General features: G+C 45.1%; 1 protein-coding gene across 3 annotated transcripts in view; it reads left to right on the top strand.

Annotated features, from left to right (window-relative positions):
* The first annotated feature begins 1,270 nt into the window (after window positions 1-1,270).
* Window positions 1,271-21,272, top strand: part of RAB3C (RAB3C, member RAS oncogene family) — a 199,551-nt gene continuing 179,549 nt past the window's right edge. The window contains exon 1 of one of the 3 annotated variants that reach the window (XM_068251224.1): window positions 1,271-1,441. In XM_068251224.1, the coding sequence (XP_068107325.1) occupies window positions 1,424-1,441 (18 nt within the window). In that variant the 5' untranslated portion in view covers window positions 1,271-1,423. Of the gene's footprint in view, window positions 1,442-4,346; window positions 4,451-8,401; window positions 8,593-21,272 lie in introns of those variants that run through there. The other 2 variants (XM_068251222.1, XM_068251223.1) reach the window with 2 other exon arrangements.

The following is a 21,272-nucleotide window of genomic DNA, read 5'->3' as shown; positions in this document are numbered from 1 at the left end:
TGGTGACATGTTTACTGCTGGCAGGTGAGGTCAGTGGAAGGAGATGCTGCTTTCATTTTTGGCAGTTGGAAACAGCTGTTATTTACCACAATGCAACAAGGCTGTGAGGCACTGACATCACCCTGTGGATGGGGGTTCACCACAATATCAGCCATACAGACCCCCTGATGATGCATTTGTGAAAAGGAAAAGATTTCTCATGGGAAAGGGGGTATCAGCTACTGATTGGGATGAAGTTCAATTCTTGGTCAGAGTTTCTCTATTTACCTCAGTAGAGGGAAGCCTCTGGATACTTCTCCGATCCTCTCGCAGCCCACTGATGCTCGCCGGGACCCTCTTCTTCTTCATGGCTGCTCCCCCGTCTGTGTACAAGGCGCACTGACCTGATACACACTATGCAATTTCCCATCAGATTTGTGGTCGAATCAATTATTCTCCACAGGTCCCATCTGATTTCTGATCATTTTTCTGACTGATTTTCCGATCACTTCTATAAAAAATCGATCTGAAAACGATCATAAATCAGATCTGACCTGTCAGGAATAATGGAATCGACACGTCTCTCTGATGGGAAATTGCATACACAGAAGGTGCCATAGAAACAGGAATATAATATGAAGTATTTTAAGTGTTTTGAAAGAATTTATTCACAATCGTGGAGTACTTTACATAAATATATACATTATTGGGTACTTGGGGACTATTCCGCCCATAAAAATGGGTACTGTGCAAATATGCTTCATAAATACAAACAATAATGTTAAAGCGGATCTGAACTATTGCACAGGACAGAATCAAAACATAGAGAAATGTATTTAGAGAATTTAGCTTAAGTCTAATTCCCCCACATCTGTGTATAAGTGCCACTGTAATTTGATCTCTCAGTTGTGTCAGCTCATGAATCCCCTCTGTCTTGGCAGAGAAGCTCATTTGTAAACACAGGATGTTAACCCTATGTCTGCTTCCATGAAAGCAGGAAGTAGACACAGTGCAGATTGATTGCAGGATTTCTATCAGCTGAAACAAAGAAATGCTTTTCTTTAAAGGTTATTATGCTGTTGCTTATCTTTTAGAGCAGAGAGGATGTTCTGAGTTCAGGTCCTCTTTAAGAGAAGCACTGGTGCACAGACGTAAAGCGCTGTGCTCCCAGCCCCAACAAGCCTCCCTGACAAGCAGAGCCTGGAGATAATCAGCCAGGAGTGTGTTTGCACTGTAACTAGACACTTGCTGTGGTTGCTGCAGCTGAGGCTGTTGAGCTGCTTTTGTCCTCCCTGCCCTGATGTGTGTGATGTTCAGAGTACACTGACTGCTCTGCTCTCCTGCAGCTGCTGGGTGAGCCGGTACCCGGGAGACGCCACCTTTCATCGCACCGGCAGGACAGATCACCCGCTGTGCACATCTGCAGGGCGCCCAGCACCGCTGCATGGAGTTATATGGCAAGGTAAGTCTGACACGCTCCATTTACTTTGTACCGTATTTCAGCATCTATGCCAGCACACAAGTAAGGCAGAAAAAGGCTTCTTCGAGTAATTCAGGCAGCTGTCACACTTTGAGCCCTGCAATTTACACGGTTTTTCGTACTTGCAATTCTCACGCAATTCGTACTTTTGCAAATTTTTCCATACCGATTTTGTTAGCGTTTTTTTATGCGATTCTATAGAATGTAATTTTCCCATACCTATCAATGAAGTTCATTTAAAACAATGCATCTACCTAACTTCAAAATAGAATGCAATTTTTGCGTGACAAATGCGATTTTTCTGCGTTTCCATTGACTTACATTATACGTAAATTGCATGTGCGTTCTGAAAAAAGAAAAAAACATACATGTAGGCTGTATTTTTCCTGCAGAAAAATCGCATGACGACGCAAGTCAAATGTGAGGCCATCGACTTGCATAAGAGGCAAATTTGCTAAAACGGAAATCACACACAAATTCTGTTACTGTATTTTTTGGACTCACTTCTTCTCCCACAAAAGTGGGGGAGAAAAGTCACTGTGTCTTATAGTCCAAATGCAGGGAGTTCCTGACTTGTGAATTCCTGCCAATATGAACCTCCAACCAGCCCCAATGTCGGGGACTCCCTGTACTGTCCCCATGCAGAGGAGGACACAGGGGGACAAACGGAGGACACAGGGGGACACAAAAGGGCATAGAGGAGGATACAAGGTGGACACAAAGGAGCATAGAGTAGGACACAAGGGAGACACAAAGGGGCATAGAGGAGGACACAAATGGACATAGAGGAGGACACAAGAGAGACACAAAGGGGCATAGAGGAGGACACAAGGGGGGCACAAAGAGGCATAGAAGAGGACACAAAGGGGCATAGAGGAGGACACAAAGGGACATAGAGGAGGACACAAGGGGGCATAGGGGAGGACACAAGGGGGACACAATGGGGCATAGAGGAAGACACAAGGGGGACACAAAGGGGCATTGGGGAGGACACAAGGGGGACAGAGGAGCACACAAGGAGACATATGAGGTACAAAGGGGGCATAATTCAAAAGATGCCCCTTCATCATGGATGCACCAGGTTTAGTATATATATAGTTTTTCCTCTGGTTTTTATCCTCTAAACCTAGGTGCGTCTTATGGTCCGGGGCGTCTTATAGTCCGAAAAATACGGTATGTGTGAAAGGTGCCTCAGTACATGCAAATGCAATGCAGAGGATCACCCAACTAAAGGTCCTGTTCCATTTGGGTTGCACAAATGAATATCAGCTATGTAGCTGACGACACCCTGTGTTGCTATGCTGGGGGGGGGGGACAATGCATGAACGACAAGCGGCGGATGCATGACATCACACAGTGGGCGGGGAGCAGTGCGCACAATGGGATCGTCATCGCTGGGGGTTAGGGCTGTCCTACATACACCTAATTATCGGTTGGGGCGGTCGTCATCAGCGGCCTCAGTCGACCTCAGTCGGGTGTGCACTTGATCTGACATTTCATCTAAAAGATTCCCAAGTAGAAAAAGTGCATCACACAATGCGAAAATACACTGTACTCTTCAGTGGTGCAACATGCAAGTAAAGGGTCTATACAACTAGGCCATATACAAAAGAATTGCACCCAGGAGCAACTCGTCTTCACAGTAAAACATTCAACTTTTACTCCAATGACATGGGAAGTAGCAAAAACACGGCATTGCAATAAAGAGTGGTCAACAGTCATTTCCCCTTGCAATCAGAGCTTTAAAGGCTGGCACACACCATGCAATGTTCCCTTCAGATCCTACTTCTGATCAAGAAAATGATCGAACTATATACAGCCTGCTAATTGCCGGCAACCAATCCCAAGCTCAAAATCGATCTGTCCTTTCAATTCATTGTCGATCAAAATCAGTTGGAAAAATTATCGGAAATCTGATCAGAATTTGAATAAAAAATAAAGTATGTGTTAAATGCTAGGCACACACCATTCAACTTCCTGTCAGATCGATGGATCAAACTGCTCATTTCTGATCTGTTCGATCTGCTCCCGGTCGATATCGGGATCCATTTTCAGATCACTGCTGCACAAAATTGATCCTGTTATAGAACGGGAGCAGACTGGACATATCGGAAATGATCGGATTGACCCACCCGTTGATCTGACGGGTAATTGAATTGTGTGTACCTAGCATTAGCCAGCTTTCTTCTATATCCGATCAATGTCAGATCTGAATATCGATCGGATAGCTCGCTTGAATAGGATCTGAAGTGGAGATTGGTTGGTGTGAACCAAGGTTTGGGTAAATTGATCGTCGACGTCCTCTACTCCTCCCGCAGTATTTGCCGTTCGGTAGGTAAGAATATCCCAATACCACGTTTTTACTACCTGCTATGTGGTAGAAATAAAAGTCGAACGATTTACTGTAAAGACGAGTCGCTCCTGGATGCAATTCTTTTATATACTGTATAGGGTTGCCACCTGGCCGGAAACTCACCGGTACAGCCGTTAAATCAGTTAAAAAGCCGCTGCCGGAAAAATGTTTTTTCCGGCAATGTATCTGCCCGGTAATTTGGACTATTCCACAGAGGGGGAGACGCCAGGTCTGTTATAACAATACTTTTCTAACTTAGATGAGGCTACAGCCTGCTCTCCCCCTTCCTCCTTGGTGATTGCACAGCTCCCGGTCACTGCCGACTGCGGAGCTGATTACATTGATTGACTTTAGTGTGCAGAGGAATGTGCTGCATCTCCCCCTCCTCCTCCCGCAGAGTGAGAACAGCCTGAGAGGAGAGAGATACAGTCACGTGTGGAGCTGCGCTGTGACTGCCAGGAGAAGGAGATGCTGCTGCTATAGGAGAGGTGCTGTCTGTCACTGCTGTGTGTGTACATGTGTGATGGGGCTGAGCCGAACAGAACAGGGAATTTAAGCCGAGCAGGAAGAGAGAGATGGCTGGCTTCTGGCTAGTGAGTGTGGAGGAGATGCTGCTGACCCCTGTCAAAATCGAGGAGGTAGAGAGTGTGTGAAAAGTTTGCTGGCATATTGTTTACTTTAGCTGCCTGCTCCTGAGCTACTGTGGAGAGCGAGTGACCAGCGAGGGAGGGGGAGGCACTAATTGAATGATTGCTGAGCAATGATAATGGAGTAGGTTTTCTTACTTGTATTTAATAGTGTGCAAAGCTCTGCTGTACCTGTGTTATATTATATACAGTGCTGCGGATGACTTTCTGCCCATACAATTGTATATAGGTTTACACTGCAGCTGCCTGGCTTCTGTCAGTTCCCCTATATTCATGCAGCCCTGTCTCTCTTATCAGGCAGCTCTTCTCCTCCCCCAGTCATCTCCCTTTTCATTCCCACACAGACTCTAAAAACTATTCCCGTGGGTTCATCTAAAAAGTGGCCATACATCAGGCGACTTTGCGGCAAATCGACCATCTGATTAGATCATTATGACCTCATGGGATGATAATTGGTGCCGCTAAGAGCATGCTTGATTGACGATGCAACAAAATTTCGGGTTTCTGGAAATTGGTTACATGTAAACTTGCTTGATCGGGAACATGGCGGTAACGGCGTGCAATATCGGGACGAACACAACGGAACGCGCTGTCCTCCCTAATGTAAAATGTTCCCCCTAGTGCTGTATACTTTACTTGTCTGTCACTGGCTTTGGGCTCTGTCTACATACAGGTGCCCCACCTGTATGTCAGGCATTACATGGGTGTCGTCACACATGTGCCCAAGTATACGCCGGCTAGGCTACCACATGGGGCGCATGTATGAAGCCAAAGCCAATGACAGACAAGTAAAATGTACTGCACCGGGCAGTGCGAGGGTATTTTACATTAGGGGGACAGTGGAGGTCGGTGAGATGGTGGATACGGTGTCACAAGGAACCAGGAATGTCAGAGGTGAGCAGACGAGCCTCAGACTGGAGAAGGGAAAGACAAGATGAATGCAAGTGCTGCTGTTATACAGTTCAGGGAAACACAGCCATTCCTATATTGCACTAATGACATCATTGTGTGTTCTATATTAGCAGAAATGTGTCATTGTTGCATTATAGGAATAGCTCTCTACTTCCCTGAGCTGTGGAGAGAGATTGGGGCTGTTTGAGAGAGAGCAATGGAAGCCTGCCCTCCTAGGTGCATATTGCCAAAGTTATTTAAAGTAATTAAAAGTAAGTTCCTAACCTGTAGAGAGCGAAGCCTCAGCATCCTATTGTGGCTCCTCTCTGGGTGGTCTAAAGGTCCCCATTTCTGAGCGCAGACGCCCCCACATCGGGGCTGCGCAGCACGTCTTCCTGGATCGTGGTCGCACAAGCCTGTCCAAAATTGCGCAGTAGCACGGCGTCTGAGGCTCCGACTTACTGCGCATGTGTGAGCTGCCTCGCGTGGCCATGATCCAGGAAGACGTGCTGCGGGGCCCCGATAGGATTAGTGACAATGCGTTGTTGGTAATCTTCCAGGAGGGCTGCGCTCAGTGACGGGACATCAGAGCAGCGAGGGGAGCCTTCATAGGACCCTGAGGCTTCCCCTCTTTAGGTAACTATCTACATTTGAACCTGAGTTGCGAGGTGAACTAAGCTTTTTTTTTTTTTTTACTTACCTGGGGTTACTTCCAGCCTGTGTCTGTGTCCCTCGCGGCAGCTCCGGTCTTCTCCAGCGGTCTTCTCCCTCACAATTCCTCTAAGCTTGATGGTAACATTATACTGTGTCTACGGCAGGTTTGCTCTCACGAGTAACCACGAATGGTTACTTGTGATTCAAATGAGGATTAATTTCTGCAGGTGTGCGGCGGGGATATAAGGTGTTAATTACCTATAATTCCGCCTTCCGCCCTGCGTTCCAAACAGGCTGCATGCGTCTTATTGGATGCATTGCAAGCCTCACTATGGGCACTTCCTCCTTCCGGCTTGAAGGAGGAAATGCCTGTAGTGAGGCTTGTAATGCGACCAATAGGACGCATGCAGCTTCTTTGAAGCGCAGGGTGGAATTATAGGTAATTAACACCTTATATCCCTGCCGCACACCTGCAGCAATTAATCCTCATTTAAATCATGAGTAACCACTCATGATTACTCGCGAGACCAAGCCTGGTCTACGGTAGAGTTGAGATTAGGTTGTGAGCACCTAAGGACAGCCAGTGACATGACTGTGCGCTCTGTACAGTGCTGCAGGAGATGTCACTGCTATATACAGTAAAAATATAATAATATGCAGTGTTCTCCCCAGAATTTGTTTCCAGCCGGGTGGCATGAAATAGTAGCCGGGTGGCATGAAAAATTAGCCGGGTGGGGCGAGAGCAAAATGCAGGGAACTCTGCTTACAGCATAGGAGGAGGTGAGGAGCTGAGCCGATGACAGCCGGGTGGTCACCAAATCTAGCCGGGTGCAGCACCCAGCTAAAAGGGCCTGGGGAGAACACTGAATATGGGAGGAAATTAGACTTTGACTATGGTAAGATTAGGTTGTGAGCTCCTCTGAGGACAGTCAGTGACATGACTATGCGCTCAATACATAATAATAATATGGTAGGACATTTGGAGTATGACTATGGTAGGATTAGAGTGTGAGCTCCTCTGAGGACAGTTAATTACAAGACTATGTGCTCTGTAAAGTGCTGTGGAAGATGTCAGTGCTATATAAATACATAATAATAATATGGTTGGACATTAGACTGACTATTGGAGGTTGTGAGCTCCTCTGAGAACAGTCAGTGACATGACTATGTACTCTGTAATGTGCTGCAGAAGATGTCAGTGCTATATAAATACATAATAATAAGGTAGGACATTAGACTATGACTATGGTAGGATTATAGTGTGAGCTCCTCTGAGGACAGTCAGTGACATGACTATGTACTCTGTACAGTGCTGCAGAAGATGTCAGTGCTATATAAATACATAATAATAATATGGTAGGACATTAGACTATGACTATGGTAGGATTCGATTGTGAGGCCTTCTGAGGACAGTCAGTGACATGACTATGTACTCTGTAATGTGCTGCAGGAGATGTCCATGCTATATAAATAATAATAATATGGTAGGACATTAGACTATGACTATGGTAGGATTAGATTGTGAGCTCCTCTGAGGACAGTCAGTGACATGACTATGTACTCTGTAATGTGCTGCAGAATATGTCAGTGCTATATAAATACGCAACAATAATGGCTGGCTGTACGATAGATAGGACCTTTTAATTTCTCTTCACAGGCTGGGAGTCACATCTATGGGATACCATGGATAGGCCTCTATATTTTAATGTTCTGCCTATTATCAACCATAATCTGTTGTAATCATGCCCTCTTCTTCCTGTTCAATTTTTGCAGTCGCTTGAGCAATTTTGTAAAAAAGGGTGTAACAGGCCACACCCACTTTTAGGCCACACCCACCATGCCACACCCCCAAGCCGGTATTTTTTTACCCAAAAGGTGGCAACCCTAATACTGTATGGTATTTAAAGGACAACTAAAGTGAGAAGAATTTGGAGGCTGCCATATTTATTTCCTTTTGACCAATACCAGTTGCCTGGCAGCCCTGCTGATCTATTTGGCTGTAGCAGTGTCTGAATAACACCAGAAACAAGCATGCAGCGAATCTAACAATGCCAGAAACATATCTAATCTGCATGATTGTTCAGTGTCTATGGCTAAAAGTATTAGAGGGTCAGCAGCAGGGTAGCCAGGCAACTGTTATTGCTTAAAATGAAATAAATATGGCAGCCTAGCCTCCACATCCCTCTCCCTTCAGTTGTCCTTTAATTTCATGTAGAATTGCAGAAACCGCAGCTTCTTTCCTGGCCCCTTTCACTTTCCACTGACTGTGTGTAGCCACTCTATTGTACAGAAAGCTGGCAGATGGACGGCTGCGGAGCGATGCATTGTGGGAGTGGTAGTTTGCGTGCGGCAGATGCTAGAGCTGCAGTCACGGGCAGACGGGCAGCTGGCAGACTACAAGATCCAGAGGCGGCGCGGCGGGCAGGCAGGGAGTAGATGAAAGCAGCGGACAGCTCCCGGTGCTGATCTGAGAGCCGGTCAGGAAGCAGCGAGCGTGTTGAGAGCTTTCAGCAGCGGCCAGCAGCGCCAGCCTCCCGCTATCCTCCGCAGCCGGATCGGGCAGCATGAGACACGAGGCTCCCATGCAGGTCAGTGAGAACAATGCTGCAGAAGGAGGCAGCCATCCACATCGCCCTTCAATTCCATTTTACATTTTATGTGGGTGAGCGATCAGGGATAGAGGTGGATCACACAGCATCCATCTCTATGCGATTCCACTTAAAGATAGCTAATTTTAATTGATAATAATATCACTAATAATGGGGTAGTATTTTTAAGTCTACCAGATTAAACGTTCCAATGTTCGATCCAATTTTCATGCAAAGTCAACAGACGCTGATCGATGGATTATTTTTTTTTTTTGGTCGTTCTGATGCAAAACAGAACTATTGATTTCCACAGTATCGATCCAAATCTTCTGCCGCGCCCCACAGCTCGGTTTTCTTGCCGATCCCTTGAAATCGATGAAAAAGTTTTCAATAAGCCAAATCAGCTGGTTTCGAGATTGGATAAATGGATCCGAATCTTGCAGGATCGATATGTGTGAGGTTACCCTTAAGGCTGCCCATACAAAGACAGATCTGTCATTAAGATAATCGGTTTGTGATCTGGATCTTGACTACCGACCATTGAGAAATACGGCAACTTTTTTCTCTAGCTCCTGGTGAGGTCACTGGAAAGGATAATGGCTGGATAGGCTCACCAGTGTTAGAAATCTGACATTATGTTGGAAAGTAGGTGCATGTCCTAACCGGCACTATACATGCTAGTGTTATTCCTTATACTTAATTCATGTATTGATCAGTGGTCCTTCAATGTGGTTGGATTTTAACCTTTCTATAGTATCTCATTTTTTGCAGTTAGCCAGAATCATATTTAACTGTTTTCAGGGAGTCCACACATGAGCCAACTTTTAACTTTCAACCAATTTGATTATCACATGGTATACAGTAAGGAATGTATGGATTGTGTGTGATTCTTACAGCTCATTGATTGGCCATACCCTTCCCAAGAGGAAAAGTGATGTGCCTTAAATATTGCATGATTTGGGAATTAAAAGTCTGGTTAGATATCTAATGGATGATCCTATGGACTGTCAGATCTCATCCCTGGTCATATGGAGTCTGTCCTTGGATGTCTTAGTAATATATCAACATCTTTGATCACAGTGGTGTTCTATATTACTACATGTAGAGACGGACACACAGGAAGAATAGACAGACAGACACACATAGGGAAATGTGCTATATCGATAGGCAGATGCCATAGCATCTTGTGATTTAGATGTGGCTTGAAGGCAACTTAGACTATAGCAGGGAATCAGATGGTTGCCTCTATTTCTCTGCTTCCATAGACAATCATTTCTACTTAACCCTTCACAGCTGTTTCATTATACCTTTAATTGCATTGCATTTAACTGCAACCCCAGTACCGCCAAGGTTTGCTCTGACATGGTAACTACATGCTCAAGCCTTAGCGAGCCGTCTGGGTTGTAGCAAGCGCAAGGAGCCAAGGTGAACGCTGTGCCTTACATCTCTATACTGCTTGAATGAATCTCGCTATAGCACTTGAGCTGTGTTTGCACTTAGCTTGTTAAATGAATGCATCAATGGGTTCGGTTATGACACATACGCCGCTGATCACACTTATCATTTATCGCGCTGGGATAGATTCTGCTGTAAAGCCAGATACATGTTGTGTTTTTTTCCGGTTTTTTTTTTTTGCATTCATCATAACACCGAAAAATGTTTATTCTGCAGAAACCTTATAATTCTGTGCAGTAAAATCAATACATAGGGTTATTTATTCGTATCGGTGTTCTGGGCATAGTGTGTGGTCTGCGGTTAGTGAACTTACAACCACAACAGAACCTCCTCAAGCTAAATGGCTGGACAGTGTGACAGTGGCTGGATAGTGTACTGGTTAAAGGACACCCGAAGAGAAAATCAACTAATGAAATAAACAATTGTATCTATCTTCCTTATCCTAAAATGAGTTTTTAAGATATTCCATTTTATGTTTAAAGCTACTTTTAAGTTTTAACTGTTTTATTGTTTTTGCCAGAGCTAAAATCTATGAACTATTGACCCTTTTTATTTCTTTCCTGCTCTCAGAAGCCATTTTCTGTTGGAAAGTGTTTTATATCAGTGAGGGTCACATTGTAGTCACTTCCTGTCTGAGTCAGGACTGAGTCAGCCACTTACATACCTGATGTTTAACTCTTTCAGGCAGAGAAAGAAAAAAAGGAACACAGCATAGTTATTTTAAATGCACTAGATACGTGTTACATTTAAAGGACAACTGAAGCAAGAGGTATATGGAGGCTGACATATTTATTTGCTTTTAAGCAATACCAGTTGCCTGGCTATCCTGCTGATCCTCTGCCTCTAATACCTCTAGTCATAGATCCTGAACAAGCATGCAGCAGATCAGGCGTTTCTGACATTATTGTCAGATCTGACAAGATTAGCAGCATGCTTTTTTCTGGTGTTATTCAGACGCTACTGCAGCAAAATAGATCGGCAGGGCTGCCAGGCAACTGGTACTAATTAAAAGGAAATAAAAATGGCAGCCTCCGTATTCTTCTCACTTCAGTTGTCCTTCAAAGGCAATAAGGAAAACATAGTGAGATGTATATAATATTGAGGCTTCTCACCTGAGCAGTTGTGTCAATTTCATCACTTTCCATTGGCTAAATACTGTGGAGCTGATTTATCCAGGCTGTGCAGAGAAAACTGGTGCTATGGTGGAGTCATTGCTCAGGGCAACCCTTCAGGCCTCCACTGTTCAATGAAGCAAGGAATTTGATTGGTTCAGGGGCGTAGCAATAGGGGGTGCAGAGGTTGCGACCGCATCAGGGCCCTTGGGCCACTGCAGTATTAGCTCTCTAATGGTCCTGTGTTCATAATAATCACTTCTATAGATACTTTGAATAGTTGTAATCATTAACAAACTGCTCCCCATCCCCTTCTTGCACCTCTGACATTGTAGTTGCCATTGGCAGGGTTTGGTGCACCATATAAATTGTTATGTATAGAGTGCTTGGGGGGCCCCAATGTAAAACTTGCATCTGGGCCCACAGGTCCTTAGCTATGCCACTGGATTGGTTGCTACAAGCAGAACTTCAGTTATGCCTCTTTTTTTATTCTGGCTGGCATAAATTAGCCCCGCAAAGAGAGAATACCCAAGCAGCTCAGGGTGATCCAAAACTACTAGGACAGTATAGAGGACTAAAAGGGACTGAAAACCCCCCACACTAAAAAGCAATGCTTAGTGCAGTTTGCCTTCTTAAAACAGAAGGTATTTGCAAAAAATTCAGCTTTAAGTGAGTGAACGTGGTCTTCCACAATGCATCAGTGCCGAATATGTAAATGATCTCTTTATTCCCCTGAAGCCAGGTCTGCATCCAGAACCGCTGGTGTATAGCAGCCTATAACTTATATATTTTACAGAGCAAATTCTACGCAAAAGTCCGAAACAGGCTGTCTGCATGTTGGATTGATGTGGCTCTGTAAAATTTATAGGCTGTAGGCTTGCTATACACCAGTGGTTCTGGATGCATTTTCAGCAGTGATGCATTGTGGGAGACCACAGTCGCTCACTTAAAGATGAATTTTGGCAAATACCTTCTGTTTTAAGAAGGCAAACTACCCCATGACAAGCAACAGAATTATTGTTTGGCTACCCATTGTAATCCAGCTAGATTTTTCTTGCAGCCATCTGGCTGACTGGATAGGGTGACAAATCTTCCACTTCAGGTTGGGTGCACGAATGGCTGTGCATGAAAGGTCAAGTTTTCTGCCATGTGCAGAGTTTTTTTTCATGTGCGTATTTTGTTAGTTTTTCCCGCATATGCGTTTTTGTAGCATTTTGCAGGCGTTTTTATGCGTTTGTGGTTTGCATATACAAAATGCACATGCGTTTTGTATGTGTTTTCCATACGTTTTTCAATTGCATTTTATGCAAATCACTAAGAAGACCAAAAAAAAAAAGCATATAAAAAAGCATGAAAAACACTTACCATTGCGTTACCATTGACTTTCGTTTTTGAAAAGCATGCAACAAAACCAGCGTTTTTAAAAACGCATCAAAAACGCATATGCGGTTTTTATATGCGCTTTTTTATGCGGCCCATTTACTTCCATTAGCGGTAAAACCGCTGTGTTTTCCGCAACGCAAGCGTTTTTGCTATGTGTGTTCATAGCCTCAGGGTTGCACTTCACTCTGTCTTCCTGAACTAACATGGTTGGTCTAGCAAAGGCTCATATGAGTTCCAGCACTCTGTAAATGGCCTTCTTTGACAAGGGTACCCAGCATGGTCCCAAGATAATTGTCGGCTCTGGCTGTGTTTTGGAAGCAGTTCTGGATCCAGTTGTTGTGCAGGCCATACACAGACTGCTATATTTCAGCACTAGACTCCACATCAGATCATCGTTATATCTCTGAGGGCTTTAGTTGAAGAGCTCTTGTCGGCAGAGTTTAGAGGTATCGCTCGGAAAGTCAGGAATCTTAGCAGTGCAGTGCAAGGAATTTAGGTTTGCAGATCCCAAGATGTACAGTATAAAAAGAATAAAAGGTTTCTAACCTGCTCTCCACAACCATTATTCAGTTTGTGGATGCCACAGAGTATAAAGCTTTGCCTCTAGGCATAACAAATCCCATCCTATAGGGCCTAGAAAAACTACTCTTTAAGTCTGGAAGATGTTGAGACTTCGATTTATAGGTCCTGAACAATGGTCCCCCTTCATCCCATTATGGGGCGCTTGAGATTGATACATGTCTCCTAATCCCACTGCTAATGACCTGAGAAAGCCACTTATAGTGGTGAAACGCGTTGTACAGTGCTAAAATAAAGTCACTTTTCAAGTGAGTCCTTTATATACCTTTTTTATCTGCTTATTGACTATTGGGTTTCTGACTTGACTGGAAATTCTAGCAATCCCAAATACAGGTGGGTCGGCTAAGTTTGTCATTAAGCAACTGATTGACATAGTTCCTACTAATAAGATCATTACATTTGATTACCTTAAACTGAAGATTGTGCTAAAACAAAATGTTTCACTTACCTGGGTCTTCTGCCAGCCCCATGTAGCTTTCCTGTCCCGCGCTCCTCCACGATCCTCCGGTCTCCCGCTGCCAGCTACTTTTGTTACCGTCAACTGCTCCTGTGCACCCCGAGCAACGCATATCTTTTTCTGCGTTCCAGCTGCAAAAGCATTCTGCGCAAATAGTGCAGGAGGCTATTACGGGCTGGAGCGCAGAAAAAGGTACGCGGGGCAAGCAGGCGCAGTTGCCGCCGACTTACAAGTCGATGGTAACGGAAGTAGCTGGCGGCGGGAGACTGGAGGATCTTGGAGGACCGGCGCGGGACAGGAAGACTGCATGGGGCTGGCAGAAGCCCCAGGTAAGTGAAACACTTTGTTTTAGCACAATTTTCAGCTCAACTTTTAGAGATCTTGGTTGCTCCCAAACCTTATGTTCTCTGGCTGTCTTCAGCTTAGCCATCTGTGTTTCAAAGCAGATGAGGGCGAAACCCAGCTAACCCAAGAACTGGTTGTAAAGACCCTTTCTGAAGTACCGGTATATGCTATTTTAATAGGCCGGGCGAGTTTCTAAATTAGAACATAAGTGGAAAAATATACCCCAGACTTAACCATGAAAGAATGGGCTTGCAGTGGTGTAGCTAAACAAAAGTTTGCTTTCTTAAAACAGAAAGAATTTGCGATAATTCAGGTTGGAGTGTAGCTAAGGAACTATGGGCGCCGGTGCAAGTTTTACATGCCCCCCCCCAAGCACTCTATACATAACAAGTGATATGGCGCACCAAAACCTGCCGAGGTCATCCACAGTAATAGAGGTGCAAGAAGGGGATGGAGAACAGTGTGTTAATGATTACTAATATTCAAAGCATCTATAGAAGTGATTATTACCAGCACAGGACAAATAGAGAGCTAATACTGTGATAGAGGGTGGAACCTTCAGGGCCGCTCTGGCCCAAGGGCCCCGATGCGGTCGCTACCTCTGCACCCCCTATTGCTACGCCACTGTGGACTTGGTATTGAGAGATGTTGCACAGGCTTTGATTTCATCCAGATATTAACTCATAGAGCTTAAAATGCTTCTCATAGTCTACTACTCTCCTCAGTGAATGCACCTAAATTCTTTAACAGAACCCAACAACAGGACCTTAGTGTATAGTTGGACTTGGGACCGTTATTTCATAAAGTCTTGACCTATCCTCAGCTTCAAGTGCACTAAAGAAAGGTGCAGTCCACCCTTGTGAGGTGGTTGAAATTGTTTTTCCTACGGACCCCAAAATGTTCATTCTAATGGTTATAACCCATGACCTTTGGTAAGTTCTGATCAAGACGCAACAGTTATTAGAAATCATAAGGCTAAGATGGTAGTGATACTGAAATGAAACTGGGCAGCTATCCCAACTACCGGTAAATGAAGTTTGATAAATACTGTACACAGACAATTGCCATGCTATAAATATTCATACATGAGAAGGGTCAGCTCCAAGAAATTTTGAAAAAAACTTGGTTTGACTATTTTAAGATATCTAAGCTCGGTGCCGAACCTCATAAACCTCCACTAAATGTCCGATCCAACAAGTTTTATCAAATGTGTTTATTTCAACACGGGTCATTGAGCTGTGTTAATTCTAATGTGAAGTCTAAGTTGAGTCTAGGCTTGCATTAAAAAAAAAAATATCAGTCCTAAACGCCATAGTATGTGGAGTTCCTGTTCTATAGAATACTTCATTGATTTTGAGCATCGTATAGTTGTTTCTGAAGGCTACAACTGAATACTGTAATGATTGTGGAATTCTCTCCGTGATCAGCGCACAGAACGCGCGCTGACACTGCGGAAATCCTCCACAAGCGTATAATTTGAGGGAACCCAGTAAAAGGTACAACGCACCTGTAGAGGGAAATTCCTTTCGGCAGGTGGAGCTGTGGAGTGCAGAGGAACAGGTCCTCTGCCCTGCCACAGACGCCAGACAGGAATTGTACGAAGGGAAGAAACGCAGAGCAAGATAGCCTAGCCCTGAAAGAGAGAGAGCAAAGCGACAGAGGGTATGCGTGTCCACCAATCTAGTCGCCACCCCGCGACGATGAACACACAACCATGAAGATAAGGTGAGAAGGCAATCGCAGGAGATGGCGATTGCTAACAGCGACACAAGACAGAATAAGCACAGAGGAGGAATGTATGTATGTCCACCAATCTAGTCGCCAACCTGCGACGGTGGACACACAACAAAGAAGACCGAGTGAGAACGCAATCGCCTGAGAAGCGATTGCGAATGAGATTGAGCAAAGGGACAGATTGTATGTGTGTGCACCAAACTAGTCGCCAACCCGCGACGGTGCATACACAACAGCAGATATGAAGTAGGAACGCAATCGCGAGAGAGGCGATTGCCAGAGGTGACACAAGGCTACAGCAAGGCAGAGCACGAGAGTAGCAAAGGCACAGCAAATCATACAATGAGAAGATAAGGAAAATAACAAACGCTAACTAAACGCGAACACCGCACTCATTCGCAACAGCGAACGCGTTTTCGGCGCGGTCTCCGCGTGTTAAGCACAACAGAGACAAGCACGCCTAACTAACCAGCCTCCAGCAAGCGTTCGTAGCAGACAAGACAGATACACGAAAACAGGAATAAGTGAGAGATACAATCCACTGCTCTTTCCGGAAGAGCGAGTGCGATCCAAGTATAGAAGCAGAGCGGGCTGGATCCACTGCTCTTTCTGCCAGAGCAAGTGCGATCCAAGTACAGCAAGAGAGATGGAGATCAGACGGATTCACAGCACTAGAGGCTAGTGCGATCCAGGTAGACAGAACAGAAGGATCCACAGCACTAGCGCAAGGCGAGTGCGATCCAGACAAGACAGATCAGATGAGATAGCTGGTAGCAACCGCTGCTCCAGCTATACTCCAAGAACAAAGATCAGAACAACCTCCTGTCGACCACCGCTGGGACAGGACAATCGCAACAGACAAACAAAACAGATATGCAATCCTAACTGTACTAGGGAACCTGCCTAGTGCAGTCCCACGAATTACTCTAGGCTAATCTTCAAACAATAAGCAAGGCTGACACTCCAGGAGTGTTTCACAGGACAAACCCTTATGACCAGCCAAGGTCTGTGATATCACATGGTATTTATAGTACAAACCTCCAGAGGATGTGGCTAGGAAATTTGCATGACCAACGTATGCAAATTCCCCAGCAGCAGCAAGCTGCAAAACTGACAAAAGGTCTCTCTTCCAGAGACCTGCAGAATGCAGACCTGAACAGTGGTCAAAAAGCTGCCTGCCTGCGCAGGCAGCTGAGCGGATCATTACAAATACCTGATCAAATGCAGAGAGCTTATGGAAAGCAATGCACAAAAAGATGAGTGGGGTGCCTAATTATATGCCCAATTATACTAATTATGTTCATAGTATTACATGCAGAGGTGTAGCCTCCCTTTATGTACCAAATCAGGTTGTGCTCCTTACAGTATTGGAGGGGTAACGTTCGATGAGCGCAGCAAAGCTCCCCCTCTCACTTCCCACTCCCCTGGAGAGCAACCTTGTCCCGAAGTTGTTTGGCAAAGGGGTCTTTCCCACCTCTTCCCTAAAAAGGAAGTGTTGGGTATAGTATGGGTTAACCTATGGCCAAATCTCTTCACCCAAACAATTATACAGGGGCAAACAAATATCTTTCATAAGTAAATAAGTTCAGGTCATCCAGCAATGTAACCTAAGCACCAGTCTCATTAACCAATTGTTCATCAATTTTCACACAATAGGATCCCAAAACGTAATGACTCAGTGATAGACGTACAGTAGAGGCTCGGTTGTTCGACACTGACAGGACAAGGCTGATGCTGGATAAATTAGTGTGCATTCTGGTTGCTTGATGTTAAAAATAGGCCCAGCTAATACAGTACTGTACCCAACTCTATATACAGTACATATCATGAACTCTGTATTCAATGTTAAAGGGACACTGTAGGGGGGGTCAGGGGAAAATGAGTTGACTTTACCCAGGGCTTCTAATGGTCCCCCACAGACATCCTGTGCCTGAGCAGGCACTCCCCAATGCTTCGGCCCCGCCTCTGGTTCACTTCTGGAATTTCAGACTTTAAAGCCTGAAAACCACTGCGCCTGCGTTGCCGTGTCCTCACTCCCGCTGATGGCACCAGGAGCGTACTGCGCAAGCCCAGTATGGTCTGTGCCTGCACTGTGCGCTCCTGGTGACATCAGGGGTAGCGAGGACACGGCAACGCAGGCGCAGTGGTTTTCAGACTTTAAAGTCAGAAATTCCAGAAGTGAACCGCAGGCGGGACTGTAGCATCGGGGAGTGGCTGCGCGGGCACAGGATGTCTGTGGGGGACCATTAGAAGCCCCGGATAAGTTCAACTCATTTTCCCCCGACCCCCCTACAGTATCCCTTTAAACTACAGTAAATTCAGGTATAGTAAAGGGAACTGGATGTGAGAGGTATATGGAGGTTGCCATATTAATTACCTTTTAAACAATACCAGTTGCCTGGCAGTCCTACCGATCCTAATCCTTTTAGCCATAGACCCTGAACAAGCATGCAGCAGATCAGGTACTCTGACTCAGCTGACTCAGGTTCTACTGGACTAGGCACATGCTTGTTTCAGGGGTTTGACTCAGACACTACTAATACCAGAAGATCAACAGGGCTGCCAGGCAACTGGCATTGTTCTCATTTGAATAGATATGGCAGCCTCCATATCCCTCTGACCTCGGGTTCCCTTTAACTGTGGGTGATCTGTGGAACCCAGTCTTTATGCAGAGACCACAAACAGTCTAAGAATTTGCCCTTTACCTCTGTGAGTACTGCTGGTGATTTGTGCTGATTGGTTGAGAGACTGCTGGTTAGTGGATTTCAGGAAAACTAGGACTCTACTGCATATAGACAAATAGACATCTTATCGGTAACTAGTATTGAGTGCACAGCGACATATTGACTATCTAACCCAGATCCAGGCTATTAGGCTCAGGGTTAGAATTCAGGTAAACATGGGATGGCGTTCTCTGGAAAATAATAATAATGAGGTGGGAGTCCCTGTTTTGGACAGCTGGGCACCCCATTCTCATCGCAATTGCCCATTTAGGTCAATTCTGACCCCATGCCTGGCCTTCTCTGCTAGAGTTGAGAGAACCAGTAATCTCTAGGTTCTGTGTTCCAAGTTTAAGTAAAAAAATATATTAATCATGAAATGGTCCATGGACTCTCCAGTGTTACTCATCTAATAAGAGTCATGTTTTGGCTATTTCTCCCCAGAGGGCAGTGAAGCTGAACTGGACGTAGCATACTGTCTACACTGAGTGATGTATACTCATTGATCCACACTGCTCCTCCCCTTTGGGGCTTCTCCCTGTGGGACATTGATAGACTGAATGAAACATGGACATGCTTCCGTTCAGCACATGTTCACCAGGCCCAACTGTGCTAAACTGCAGAATGCTAACGTGCTGTAGATCATCTGATTGTGTGTATGGCCAAGCTAACCCCACTAGGGTCATAGTGAGCCAGAGATGTCACAGTCAGTCTTCAGATTTAGATGCATTTCTTTTCCACCATTCATAGAGATCTGTGGCCAAAGAGGCTTTTTATATTCGGATCGCACTGTTAGCAGCTGTTGTTCTTTTGGCTGTTGTGTGGAGCTGTAGTAGGAGTCTCATCAGCTGTTCATTGTAATGGAGGCGCAGTAATCTCTGGTGTGCCTCTGCCTCTTGCTGCTTCTTGTGTTCTCTGCTGCCAAAGTCACTGAGCCCTATGGGGATGTGCGTTATTACAGCAAGATGTGCTCTCTTATCACTGGGAACAATGTGCAGAGCAGCAGCTGTGTGCTGCACATCCCAATCTACACTCGCCATTAACCTTCCCTACTGTGCTCCACATACTGCAGGCAGGACAGCATAATGGGCAGAAAAGAAACCTGATTGTGGATTAATAAATACAAATGCTAAACATGTGTTTTCTAATAATAGATAGAGGAGTATACTAGGAGCACCTACTGTATACCAGGCTACCTATACAGTGGGCACACATACCTGGCTACCTATATTGGAGGCACCTATACCTGGCTAATGTATACTGGGGGCACCTATACCTGGCTACCTATACTGGGTATCAAAACACTGTAGGAGGCGCCCTTAATCTCGTTATGACATATATAACCAATTCATAGGTAAGTATAGTGTGTCTTACCTGATATGAAGGCTCGTACACACGTAAATCATAAAATTGGGTTTATTATAGCACAATGGATAGACAACGCGTTTCGCGACTACAAGTCGCTTCCTCAGGTCAAATAGAGTGCTGTTAGCCAGAAGGTGTACAGCGTGGGCGCACAGGTAAGACACACTATACTTACCTATGAATTGGTTATATATGTCATAACGAGATTAAGGGCGCCTCCTACAGTGTTTTGATACCCATTTACATCCCACTGAGTGGGGTTATACTTACTGTAAGCTCATTATAGTAGTACTTTTTGGGAGCAGCGACCGGACAAGGCCGAGTGGAGACGGTACTTCTCCACATGTTCTGATGGTGGTTGCCTAAACAGCAACCCAGAATTGTGAGTATATTTTATCTTCAGTAGACCATCTCACACAACGATAATACACGATATCGGGCTCCCGGTGTCCCTGTGTTTTTTTATCTGTACTAGCTTTTCTACCTATACTGGGGGCAACTATACCAGGCTACCTATACTGGGGGCAACTATACCAGGCTACCTATACTGGGGGCACCTATACCAGGCTACCTCTACTGGGGGCACCTATACCAGGCTGCCTATATTGGAGGCACCTGTACCTGGCTACCTATACTGGGGGCACCTATACCAGCCTACCTATACTGGGGGCAACTATACCAGGCTACCTATACTGGGGGCACCTATACCAGGCTACCTATATTGGGAGCACCTATACCTGGCTGCCTATACTGACGGCACCTATACCAGGCTACCTATATTAGGGACACCTATACCAGGCTACCTATACTAGGGGCACCTATACCAGGCTACCTATCACAATAATGTAATGCTATGTCACCAGCTTATGAAAACTATTTCTAATCCTTCTTAAAATAAAACAAAAATATTCCCCTTCTTTGTCCTAGCAATCCCACGCCAGCTTTGCATACTTAACCTCAAAAGTAAATAAAGCATACACTATGGGCTTGATTCACTAAGACAAATAGCATGCCTTATCCGAGTTAACACTCATTAGCAGAGATAGCACACCTTATCAGAGTTAACACACATTATCAAAGTTAACACGCCTTATCAGGGTAGCATAGCGAGCGCTACAAACTTATGCCTGCTAATTGGCAATGACGAGTGCTCCACTCGACCTGCCCTGAGCCCCGGCAGGTTCATAGCGCATGCTATGCTACTCTGATAAGGCGTGTTAACTTTGATAATGGTTGTGAACTCTGATAAGGCTTGTTATCTCTAATAAGGGATGTTAACTTGGATAAGGCGTGTTATCTATGATAAGGTGTGTTAACTCGGATAAGGCATGCTATTTGCCTTAGTGAATCAAGCCGTATATTTGGCTTTCACAGCGTGAGGGATTTATACACCACCCCACCGTCGTGCAATGAAAGTCTATGGAGACTTTACTGCACATTGCGACGGAAGTGACGTTTTCGCTGCATCTCTGACGCAGGTCAAAACGCTGCGGCGATGCGGCGACATGCGGTGATCTGTGTCATCCCGGA

The sequence above is a fragment of the Hyperolius riggenbachi genome, chromosome 1, assembly GCF_040937935.1.
Source record: "Hyperolius riggenbachi isolate aHypRig1 chromosome 1, aHypRig1.pri, whole genome shotgun sequence".
In the NCBI taxonomy this organism is placed as follows: domain Eukaryota; kingdom Metazoa; phylum Chordata; class Amphibia; order Anura; family Hyperoliidae; genus Hyperolius; species Hyperolius riggenbachi.
The sequence above is the reverse complement of the archived record's forward strand: the minus strand, read 5'-3'. Positions and strand labels throughout refer to the sequence as shown.